Genomic DNA, 12,540 nt, shown 5'->3' on the forward strand with positions numbered 1-12,540 from the left:
TTAAATATACATTCATACCTGACGATGTTTGTTACCCATACCAAAGGCTAAATCATATCACAGACAATCTAATATGTCTCCTCATATCTTATACACGGTGTAACAAAAATGTGTAATGGGGATCCGTTTGGCATATTCGGTGTCGTATTCTGATTAGGAAAAAGTAAAGAAAAAAATTTTTGACGCGAAAAAAATTTTTTTTCTAAGGGCCAGGTCGTCCAAGTCAGCCAGACCTCCATACAAAGGCCAATTTTTTTTCCCTTAAATGGATCCCCACTATTTGCATAATAGGAAATCCAACATCATTCATTACGCTCACATATGTCGATTTATTAGTAGAGGGGCGTTTATCTTAATATTTGGTTAGATAACAGCTGAATAGAGACTGCTCTATTTTTCAAAAATAAGATGTGAATCTTTCTAATTGTAAGCTGCAGCAAGTTCAAAATTTGATGTAATAAATAATTTCCATTTTTTTTCTTTTTAGGTTGCCAGGACGTGCTAAATACCAAACCAAAGAAGAAGTATTGGAAGGCATTTACATTGACAGCACCGCGTCTTGTTTTGGAGCTATAAACGGTCAAAGAGAGAACGAAAATCACGTTGAAAACGCCGATCGAAAATCTGAAAAAGAAGACACCGTATCACGAAACGAAAGTCACCATTCCAGATCAATTAGTGGTAGCTGGCCCAATTTGAACGACGAGTTGAAGCCAACCAATCTCTCTGAAGATAGTATTGGACACTCTCGTAATCCTAGCGAGATAGACAGCTTAGATTCAAATTATGTAAGAAAGCATTATAACTTTGAAGCTCATCTTAAAAATTACAAAGACAGTTCTCCAGACTCTGAGCGGTCAGTTGTCACTCCGGATCGAAACAAACCTCTTTATATAACAGATCACGACACAGACCAAGAAGACGGAGATCGGTCTAAAAATAATACTCCTAAATCATTTACCAACGACAGTTTATCGATCACTCATAGCGATAAGGATAAAAAGGAATTAGCCGAGCTTGAGCATGTAAATAACCCAGACTTCTATGATGAGATTTCTATTAAAAGTAATAGGAGTGAAGCCCCCAAAAACTCAGAGTCAGAAGATATAAACTTCCAAATCAAGGATACGCAAAGAAAGGACGCAGAAACGCAGTCCGTAGTATCAGAAAACGACGGCACAATATCGAGTCCGCCAGACAGCATCACTTCGTACATATCAATCTCGATAGCATCGTCTACAGACAAATCACATAAACTAGAATACTTAGCTAACTCGCTAGCAGAAAAGATTGACGAATACTGCGAGTCACAATTTAAAGAAAACGCGTCAGTTGCTTCACATACTATAAATTCAGAAAACAATAATACTGAGAGCGATCCCATTTACACACAAGTTAATAAAAAGAAAACATTTGCTGATATCCGGCGAGACTCAATCTTGAATAATAAAAGTAACATATTTAACGAGATACCGAAAAAAACCAACAGCGAAGTATTTGTAACTAGCACATACATAGAGAGCGATAACTATTCTACTAAAAGCAACTGCACTTCATCTAAAAATATAACCACAGAACCATTCGTAACAACTTTAATAGAAAATCAATACTATTCATTGCCTGATATTAATATAGGCAAATGTTTAAGAAAATCGGAAAGAATTGACGCTCAACTGCGGGAAGAAGATCAAGAGGATATACCTTGTGAAAATACATATGAAATAGCTCAAACGCATTTCCGAGAAATTTTGTCTACGAAAGGTAATGAAAATTACGGTCAGTTAAACAAAACGAATGTCATTAATAATCCTAATCTCTCCAATAAAACAAGTGTCTACTTACCAGATTATAGAGAACCGCAGATAATACAAAGTTTTACTAAACTCGAAGACGACTTGAAGTCTATAATTACTGTAGACAGTTCTAACGCAGATGATAAAGATCCGAATTTCTTTAGGTCAGATTCTCATCAAAACGAAAGGGAAATAAATGAAATTGAAGGTACTATTCGAAATAATAAACTTATCACTAAGTCAGAAAGTTTAAAACTGACAACAAATTCAATATACAGACCAGAAATTAATATAGCAAAATCGTTTTCACACGATAATATCAACAAGTCTGCCTTCGAAAAGAAAGGACGGCAAGGAATACGAAAACATTATTCATTGCGACAACGTGATCCTACTGACGATGATATCCATCGTTTACCAAGCCCAAGTACCGTTGAACGACAAGTAACTAGACCTTGTGACTCGACTGTCAAAAGTTTAGTCAGTGTTGGCGAAGGTAGCACTACTCCATTATTATCTCGCGTCCAGTCTTTTAAAACATCTGCTGAATCAAACATAGCTATCGTGCCATTGAGTGGCCACCAGACTATTGTGATCGATCCGCCTCTCACTCAGGATTTGAAAGACAGCAGTATAAAACCAATACCGAAATCAGAAGTGAAAACAAATCCATTTAAGGCCAATATAGACAATCTATCGAGAAAAGAGTCCATTAAACCGCCCCAAGAAAGTCTAAACGATAAAAATAAAGAAGGAAAAACCAAAAACGGATTAGTAGATAATTCCAGCTACTGGATTCCTAAAGATCCTTTCATAACAATCAAATTAAATAAAGTTGTGAAGACAACCATTCCGAAACTGAAAAAAGATAACAGTGAAAAAATTGCCAGTGTGCAATATAAATTTGAAAAACCACCGCCCAGATTAATAATTAAAGACAATAAACAAATACAGGACAAGGAAAACGTAAACTTTGTTAAGGAAAATCCTAACATGACCCGACCACAAATTTTACAAGTGACAGACTCGAAAAACAAAAAGCAAAGTGACACAAAACTAGAAATTAAGGCAAAAGTAATGGCTGAAAATATAGAAATCGAGCATACACCAAAATCAGAAATTATGAACGAATCTAAAGAAGAAATAAGGGAAACAAAATGCGATAATACTGTCAAAGAAAAATTAAATAATGCTATTAAGACTGACATTGAATATCAGGAAAAACTGCATTCAGTCAAAAACTATTGGTCAAAACTGATCGACAAATCACCGGAAACTAAAGACAACGGCAGAACCGAATGTAAACTTAAGACCAACGAAAATGTTGAAATAGAAGCTGTAGTGGAATCTGAGAAAAGTACTTTGGAAGAACCTGATTGTCCAACTGAAATTTCAGTAGGTAACATTATTAAGTCTTTAGAAAGCGTTAAAATTGTGGACAGCATTCGCAAATTGAGTCAAACCAAAATACAATTATGGAAAGATGAATCATAAAAAGTTAAACGCGACTCTGAAATCGAAGAAACAGCTGTTAAGAAGATTGTTAAGGATTGCGAAAGTAACATTTATGAAAAACCGATAGTGAAAAATAAAATAACTGAACTAGATCTATGTCGAGACACTCCTGAGATTGAAATAGTTGAGTTGAGTTGCGATGACAATCAAAATCAAAAGACTCAAGCAACACTTATAAAAGCAAAAGGATTTGATAAAGAGTGTGATGAATTCGATCACGTGCGATATAAAGTAATGAAATCGGAACTATTTAAGAATAGCATGATTGCTAATTACCGAAAAGAGGCTCAATTTGACGGCTTACTACAATACTTGCAAGATTACAGCTTTCAAGAATTATTAGTGAACAATAATATAGTTATTATTGAACCTGTCAGAACTAAAATAGAACCAGTACCTCGAAACCAAAGTAACTCGGATACTCGTAAAATACCGCCAACATTACTGAAGAAAAAGGACAACTCTTGTAGTCATGTAGACCGTTCTAAAAATGCAATTCGTCGACATTTTTTTTATCATCCCATACGTGTTAACAAAGAAATCATTGAAGAAGAATTACCAAATCCAGATACAGTAAAAAAAGTACGTAACTTATTTGAGGATACTCTTAAAATGAAGAGTCCGATGACTATGACACAAGATCCACCTTTAGTTGACGAGACTATGGGTTTAACAAGACGTGCAACCTCCTACCGAAACCTTAATGAGGAATCGAAGAACAGCAAAATTGGAGGTAGAAAGAAAGTTATACGACAGCTTACAATCGAGACAAACTTTGGTAACAAAAAATGGGATAACGCCAGTCTTTCGAGTGGAGTATCTAGCGGAGATCTAAGTTCAAACAACGACTATGAAAACGACGCCTTAAGCTCTTACTCAAATAAAAATCTAAAAGACAACGTATATAGTTCCAGTGATGAGTATCTTTGTGATTCTGTCAGCCACGATTTCTGTTGTGAAAGTCAATATGTAAGCCCGGACATTATGAAGAAGATTCGAGAGTGTGGCACGTCCGTCACTTATTATGGAGGAAAGGTATTAAACTCAAAACCTGGTTCAACTGTTAGTCCAATGACTAAAGCCATAATGGAAGAAATAAAAGGATTACAGAAGAATTGCAGTCGAGACTGTTATTCCTGTCAGACAAAATGCCGGGGAGACAAGTGTTCTTGCTTGGCGGCCGATAAACATAAACCAGTAGTTTCAGACAAGCAAAGCTCTAATGCGTCATCGGACTCTGGAAACCCCGATCCTGACAAAACCAAGCGTTCAGAAAATTTCCCTAATTTTAAATTCAAATTAGTGAAATCGAACAGTTGCAGCAGTAGACTTGAGCTGACTGGTACTGACGATAATAAAAACCCTCGTATGAAATACAGATCACCAAGCAAGCAAAGGAAGGCTGATGATCCTCCACTTATGAATGACGACGAAAACTCTGTAAAGAACAAAATATGCCGTCTCGAGAGTTATAATAAGGGTATCGCTAAAACTCCATTTGAAATGAAAGACAATGAAAAACAATAAAACTAAGCACGCTCTTTCGATAAATAATAAGTTGAATGACACTATCTTGAAGCACAACATTGTACATCCACAACAAGGTATACAAGCGATCCCGCCCAAAAAGGAACAAGAACCTGAAATTGTAGATAGCAAAAATGTAACACCGTTCGACTCTAAGTCCGCAGATCCGCACAGTTTTGAAAAGAAGTATTATTACGTCAATGAAAATTTAGAACAGAGCAAAATTCCACCGGGAAAGTTCGGTGAAATGGTATTCGAAGAATTCGAAGTTTTAGAATCCTGTTACGATAGTTTAAATAGCAATAAATCATTAAAATGATTAAATTTTACCTATAAGCTTTTGCTTACATAAATTGTGATCTGTTTCCAATTAATGCTATTAAATTATTGCTTGTAAATTTAGTATATTGTTATGAATAATATCTAGCTTATTGTGTATGTAATTTAGTTTATGTCCCCTATTATGTAAATGCGTCTAATATAACATTTCGAATTGAAGAATACCGTAGTCTTGGTGATGGCTTCTTTGTATTAAAATATAACTTTGAGTAGTTTCAATGTGTTTTCTTGTCCATTCCCTAAAAAAAAACCTTACCGTCAGATTTCTCGTGATCAACTTTTGAAGGTGTTTTGGATCCGTGAGCGCATACGCTTGTGAAAAAGGACCTTCGAGCCGGTCGCCACCGCCGACACCATGACTCCTGCACAAAAATACACTTATCAGAAAAAATAAAGGTACCAGTAAATTTGTACGTGTGAAGTACGTAACGTACAGCTAAATACTTGGCATAAGAAATTGATCTACTAAGCTCATAGTGCAGCTGAATGCGTTCATTTATTTATTCATTTATTTCTTGCTTCCATGGTAAATTTTTGGGTAGTAGTAACACATTTCTTCTGTTCACATGTCTGGTATCACATGGACCCTGAATAGGGTGTAGTAAATACAAACAATTTAAATAACTTACAAAGTTCCTTAACATAACATAGTGGCTAAGTGGCTTTTACAAACTTATAACTAACATAATCTATAACATCTAACACTAACTTCTTTCTAATACCTACCTATGTATTTATTGGTATCAGCACGGCTACCACGAGTTGGCATTTGACATTTACGTTAGCGATTACGTGAACTCAATCGCATTCCCTCTCTATCGCACCAATCCATCGATGCGAGCGAGATAGACTGCGATCGTGTTTACAGTCGCTAACGTAAACATCAAGTATCAATTTGTGGTACAGCTGCAGGTGAACTTTTCGGCTTGGGCTGTTGATTAGCTCGACTATACCTCGGTATGTTTTCCCTAAAAACTAATTCTGTAGCTAGAGTCCATCTAAGCTAAGCTAACTTTACCCCGTTTTGAATACAACAAAATAAGGAAAATGTCAATATAAAAGTCATTTTTCTACTAAATAAAATACATGAATAGATGACATTGCCACATTTGCCACACACACAGAGTAAGCTTGGTCCGACTTTAGGTAAAATTAAAAGGCGTTATTCTAATATAATAATAGTAAGATCGGCAACGAGTAATGAAATATATGATACACAGTGTTTTTTTAAGTCCGTTAATTTCAAGGGTCCAATAATAACTTCCTCAAAGAAACCGATATTCTAATTAACTCCATTTTCATCATGATTTTTTTATCTGATAAGGCCCCTATGAGCGTGCACACTTACGCGTACGCGTTAAGTCTCATTTTGTATGGGATTTTGAGTTTCCAAAACGTCCCGTTTGGCGCGCTGTTTCTAAATTCCATACAAGATGAGACTTAACGCAAACACGTACGTCATGTTTCGCTATCGAATAAATTTACACTAGAAGCTCTGATAACTTTTTGACAGTGCGAGCCTTATGGTCTCGTCGTGGCAACATTTTAAATAAAAATGTTTTGATGGGATTTCACTTATTTTTGTAAATTGCTTATGACAAATTTCCATCGCCTAATTTAAAGGGTTGGGGGTGAGTTACTATTAAAAATCCTGAAATACGTATCTGGGGGCATCTTTTATACAATATGCTTTTTTTTACTGATTCCCATTGGTACTGGTTATTAAATCCTGTACCTGTATTCGACGCCTACAAACATAATGAGAGAAGCATTTCCGTTTCCCTATAGTATCAGACATGATTTGAGTACAGTTTCCGGTATCCCTACCTCCCCCTCCACTGCCAGCCTGGTGAGTCAGCTGTCTTGGATGCGGCTGCTCGCCTCTTGCCTCATTAGCGTTTTGTTTCCCAACGTGAACGGTCGTGGTCTAAGACGTGCCCGTCTTGACCCAGACAACAAAGTATTTTTAAATTTAAACCGTTCGTAACGTATAGTATCATTAATTTTCTTACACTTAGTCTTTGCTGGTTAAGAAAATCTTTTAAGCTTTTTAGTAGCACCTTTGAATAGAAAACGGTTATTGCCGTTCGATATTTAAAAGTAAAATAAAATTTAACGGTTACAGTTTCTGGTCTAACATAATTATTAAAGGTTGTGTTTTTTGTTTTAACGTAGTTTGCTTGCAGCAACAATGAGTGGTGGTAAAGACGAAGGCAATCGATCAAGACAAAGGAATGATTCGGAAAGTTCGAGTTCGTCATCAGGTTCGAGCAGTGATTCGTCTGCGAAGAAAAGGCGTCGTCATAAAAGACGGAATCAGTATTCAAGGAATGAGGTGAAAAAACTTGCAAAGGAGGTAAGCGCGTTGCGTAAATTATTTTGCCGTCCTGCTAGCAGCACCCCAAACTACCCACCAGATGATAATTTAAATTGTATCGATCATAATGTTAGTGGCGATTTGTATGACAATGTATTAGCCGATGCTAATGTTGGTAATGATATTGTTATCGATCAACAAGCAGCTGCGGATGCCCCTGCCCAGTCAATGTTTTCTATAAATTTAGAAACTAGCGTAAAAGAACCCACAATTCCAAAAACGCCCGATAGCTATCTCGAAGCGTTACAAAAATTAAATCGTTTTACGAACAAAACGTGGACCGACGTGCGTTATCTGGAGGTTCAAAAATTGTACACGCATTCCCCCGGTTTTGTGGAACTAGAGACCAATGAGGAAGTGCTAGCTTATGATACATCTAAATCATTGTCACATACAGAGCGATCGTACGCTGCGCTGACTTTTGCATTGTTAAAACAAAAAGAAACGATTGAGAACAATATTCGCGAATTTCTTGACTGGGCACAGGGCTATAGTCAATTGACGTTTGCATCAATCAAAGAAAAATTAGAAGGACTTTTCGATGCTGGTGAATTTCATAAGGTGTCCGTGGATGCTTTGCAACTTGTATGCGGTCACCGGGCTGATATAGTTGAGCAGAGAAGGGACTTGATATTGCGGGCAGTGCGGGACCCGCTCAACAAGTCTAATTTGCGGAAGATTCCACCTACTCCTACTAACCTGTTTGATCCTCAACCTTTCGCAGCTGTCCTAGAAAAAGCTGGAGGCGTACGCAAGGTTTTCTGGCCTAAACCAAAGCCAACCACCAGTGCCCCTGCTGCGCAAGCAGGTAGCAGTGGAAATGTGCATCGCCCCGCGCAGGGGTCCTTTGCTACTAATATGCCTGCGCAAGGCTATCAATATCAGAATAAGAGGCGTGGCCCTCCTCAATACACACCCGCGCAGGGTATGTGCAGTCATTATCCCTCGCAGGGACCAGGCCCAAGCAACTGCCAACATTGTCCTGCGCAGGGAACAAACAATAGTGGGGACCAGAGGACAAATCAACGTCGAGATAACACCACATATCGTCCCCGAAACTGGCGTCCTAATCGGAACGGGCGCGACACCCGTGGCAATAAGCGGAGCGCATCCCCTTCTTACAAAGATAACTCTAATAAGCGAAGGCGCTTTTGACTCGAGGCCCTTCCAAGCAGGACAACTACAACATTTTTACAAAAAATGGAAAGACCTACAAGCACCGCCTTTCATTTTAAAAATAATTCAGGGGTATCGCATACCCTTCTTAACGAAACCGCCTCTCATAGCACCACCTCAAAACGAGAGCTATGCAACACGGTCATCGCCGGAAATGACTGCGGTAATTCGGGAACTGAGAGATCAGGGGGCCTTAGAGACAGCCACCACCAGCCCAAGCTTTTTATCAACAATGTTTCTGGTGGAAAAGGGGGATGGCTCCCAAAGGCCCATTTTCAACCTACGGGCCCTGAATTTCTATGTCCGAACCGAATCCTTCCGTTTGATAAATGTTGTCAAAATACAGGATTTTCTTCAAAGCAGGGACTGGCTTGCAAAGATAGACCTGTCTCAAGCATATTTTCATATCCCGATTGTGAAAAGTCATCGGAGGTTCCTGCGACTTGTTTACCAAAACCAGCTGCTGCAGATGACATGTCTCGCGTTTGGCTTGAGTTCGGCACCAAAAGTTTTCGCTTCAGTTACGAATTGGATCGCTCAAGTACTGAGAGAGCGTGGAGTGAGAATCCTGGTTTATTTGGACGATTTTTTAATAGCTCACCAGAACCCACATACTCTCGAAACCCACATAAATATGGCGACGAAATTGCTGCAAGAGTTGGGATGGCAGATCAATTGGGAGAAATCCATCTTAAATCCCAGGACCCGCCTAGAGTACTTGGGTATAATATGGGATCCGTGGAACGACGAAAAAAGTCTCCCCGAAAAGAAAGTACTCAAAATATTGAGCTTCATATCGAATCTTGTTCACCAACAGGGTGCGGATCTCAAAGAACTGCAATCTTTAGCGGGGATGCTGAACTTTGCAAGTTTCGTAGTACCGAGAGGTCGCCTAAACTTTCGTCACATACAGAACAGAGTCAACCAGCTTCTGTATCAACACCCGAAAAAGCGGTTCTTACTCCCCAGCGAAACACTGGCAGAAATGAATTGGTGGAAGACCAATTGTCGGAACACATCGCCTATGCAGATCCCTCCACCAACACATTATTTAACAACCGACGCATCGGATGTGGCATGGGGAGGAAAGTTGAACAATGCGCACTTCTCGGGTCTTTGGACTGCAGCAGAGAAGAAATTGCACTGCAACCAAAAAGAACTACTGACTATCCTCAAAATTCTGCAGCTGAATCAGTCTCACGATCTGTACGACGCTTCGCTATTAATTCAGAGCGACAGCCGAACTGTGGTAGCATATCTGAGAAACGAAGGCGGTACTCGGTCGGACATGCTTATGACCTTAACCTACAAGATATACCAGTTTCTGGATATGTTTCGGATTCGGCTGCGTATCTACCATCTTCCAGGAATATACAATGTCGAAGCCGACCACCTTTCAAGGCTAAAGGTGCTCCCCGAGTGGCATTTGCTACCAAAAGCCACGTCACCAATCTTTCGCAAGTGGGGAACGCCTCAAATCGACCTGTTCGCATCCCGGACGGCGCATGTAGTAGCGGCGTACTGTTCACTGGATCAGACCGACAGTCAGGCGCTATTTTGCGATGCTCTGAGCCTAATGTGGAGTTTCAAACTAGCATGGGTCTTTCCGCCCCCATGTTTGATACCCAGAATCCTACACCACCTAAATCAAGCCAGTGGAGTGTATTTGATGGTAGTCCCCAGATGGGAGAGAGTGTTTTGGCGCGCGGACCTAGAGTCGAGCCATGGGGCCCCCACATACGATATGGAACTTGAAGGACGTACTAGTCGATGTAGCCACCGGTCTTCCTCCGCCGAAAGTAGATCAAATGACCCTGGAGGTCTGGAGGTGTGGGGGTGGTCGAGGGACCTAGATAGCTGGTCTAGGGATCAAAAGTCATTGCTTTTATCGAGTTGGCGTCCTTCGACTTTAAAAACATATTCGGTTGCTTGGAGTAGATGGTGTCGCTGGGCTCAAGTAAATAATATTGATTATTCTGCGCCTTCTGGGTCACAGTTAGCACGCTATTTATCAGACTTGTTTCAAAAAGAAGGCCTTGCATATAGTACAATATTAGTGCATAAGTCAGTGGTGTCGTCGCTATGTAACGTTAATAGCTCGGAAGCACTAAGTTCGCACAAACTTGTTAAGCATGTCCTGAAAGCTATAGCCCTACAAAAGCCTAAAGATCCAAAACCACCCATATGGGATGTTTCAAAGTTAGGGTCCTTTATGGCTTCCAGGCATATCAAATGCGATAATTTATTCGATGTGGCCAGACAGACGGCCACTTTGCTGTTGTTGTGCTCGGGTAGAAGGATCCATGACCTTACACTCTTATCCATAGACTCCGAACACATGATTGAATCCGAAGACTGCATTACCTTCTGGCCTCGATTCGGGTCTAAGACTGACTCTGCAGACCATAGACAGTCAGGATGGACACTTCTTAGTAACACACAGTGCTCTGCCATCAACCCAGTTTTTTGGATAAAAAGACTAATAGAGCTGTCACAACAGAGACGTCTTGCTTGTAAGAGTCAAAATCTTTTTCTTACCGTGAATAATGCTCCCAAGGCAGCTTCACGGACTATAATAGCTGGTTGGGTAAAGACATTATTACGAGACGCCGGCATCAAGGCTACACCAGGGAGCGTTCGAGCAGCAGTAGCCTCGAAGAATTGGATAGAGAATTTTCCAATTGATAAAATTCTTGAACAAGGAAATTGGCGTTCAGGAGACACATTTAGATTGTTTTATCGTCGAGAAGTATTGAAATCATCCACATCACGTGATGAAAATATTGTTAATCTAAGCAATTTATTTAATTGTTCCTAATCATAATGCTTTACGATTTCATAATCATTTAAATCCAGAAAATCATTTATGTGTTAATAAGAATTTGTTGACTATTGAATTACAATAATTAAATAAAAATAAATGTTCTAACCGTTAAACATCCGTTTAATTTATGTCACCCTACCACTACCTAGAGCTTGTAATGTTATATACCCTTTGGTATATAATATTTAAATTGAATTTCGTAATCCAGTGTACCTACTAGCTAACTTGTCATCACATTAGCGTTTTACCTTCACTGCCAGGCGATAACAAACACGTCTCATTATGTTTGTAGGCGTCGAATACAGGTACAGGATTTAATAAAGGCGTTTTACCTTACAATAAAACGCTTATTAAATACTTACCTTATTCGACGCCTACAAAATAAGTCCTGCCTGGCACATACTGAGCCCCAATGAGGCAAGAGGCGAGCAGCCGCATCCAAGACAGCTGACTCACCAGGCTGGCAGTGGAGGGGGAGGTAGGGATACCGGAAACTGTACTCAAATCATGTCTGATACTATAGGGAAACGGAAATGCTTCTCTCATTATGTTTGTAGGCGTCGAATAAGGTAAGTATTTAATAAGCGTTTTATTGTAAGGTAAAACGCCTTTATTAATTCCCTATACAAAATTCCAACCCCCGTTTCACCCCCTTAGGGATAAAAAATGTAAGTTTTTGAATATTTTTTTTGTTGTTTGTATAATACAATCCTACATACCAAATTTCAGCTTCCTAGGCCTTCAGGAAGTACCCTAAGGGTTTTGATGATCATCAGTGAGTGAGTCAGTGACGAAATCGGGGATTTTTCGATATGAATAAAATGTAAAGTATGAGAGCTATGCAATTGAATTTTTTTATGCTTAATAAGTCTACTACATAATATCCCGAAAATTTTGTTTATCTGGTATAATCCAAACACAAGTTATGAGGGTTCAAAAAAGCGAAGAAGCGCTTCGAGAAGAGGTAGGTAGTGCCTTTGCGCTTCACT

At 39.3% G+C, this 12,540-nt stretch overlaps 2 protein-coding genes across 3 annotated transcripts in view; one reads left to right on the forward strand and one right to left on the reverse strand.

The window, feature by feature from the left end:
* The window catches only part of LOC133519812 (uncharacterized), a 100,732-nt gene extending 95,343 nt beyond the window's left edge, over window positions 1-5,389 (forward strand). The window contains 2 exon segments of the mRNA XM_061853922.1: window positions 488-4,826; window positions 4,828-5,389. Of these exon segments, the coding sequence (XP_061709906.1) occupies window positions 488-4,826; window positions 4,828-5,154 (4,666 nt within the window). The 3' untranslated portion in view covers window positions 5,155-5,389.
* LOC133519833 (calcium uniporter protein, mitochondrial) overlaps window positions 1-12,540 on the reverse strand; it is a 151,342-nt gene that overhangs the window by 133,889 nt on the left and 4,913 nt on the right. For both annotated transcript variants that reach the window (XM_061853957.1, XM_061853958.1), the window contains exon 2: window positions 5,431-5,536. In XM_061853957.1, coding sequence (XP_061709941.1) covers window positions 5,431-5,536 — 106 coding nt within the window. The remainder of the gene's footprint in view (window positions 1-5,430; window positions 5,537-12,540) is intronic.

This window comes from Cydia pomonella, chromosome 7, assembly GCF_033807575.1.
Source record: "Cydia pomonella isolate Wapato2018A chromosome 7, ilCydPomo1, whole genome shotgun sequence".
NCBI lineage: Eukaryota > Metazoa > Arthropoda > Insecta > Lepidoptera > Tortricidae > Cydia > Cydia pomonella.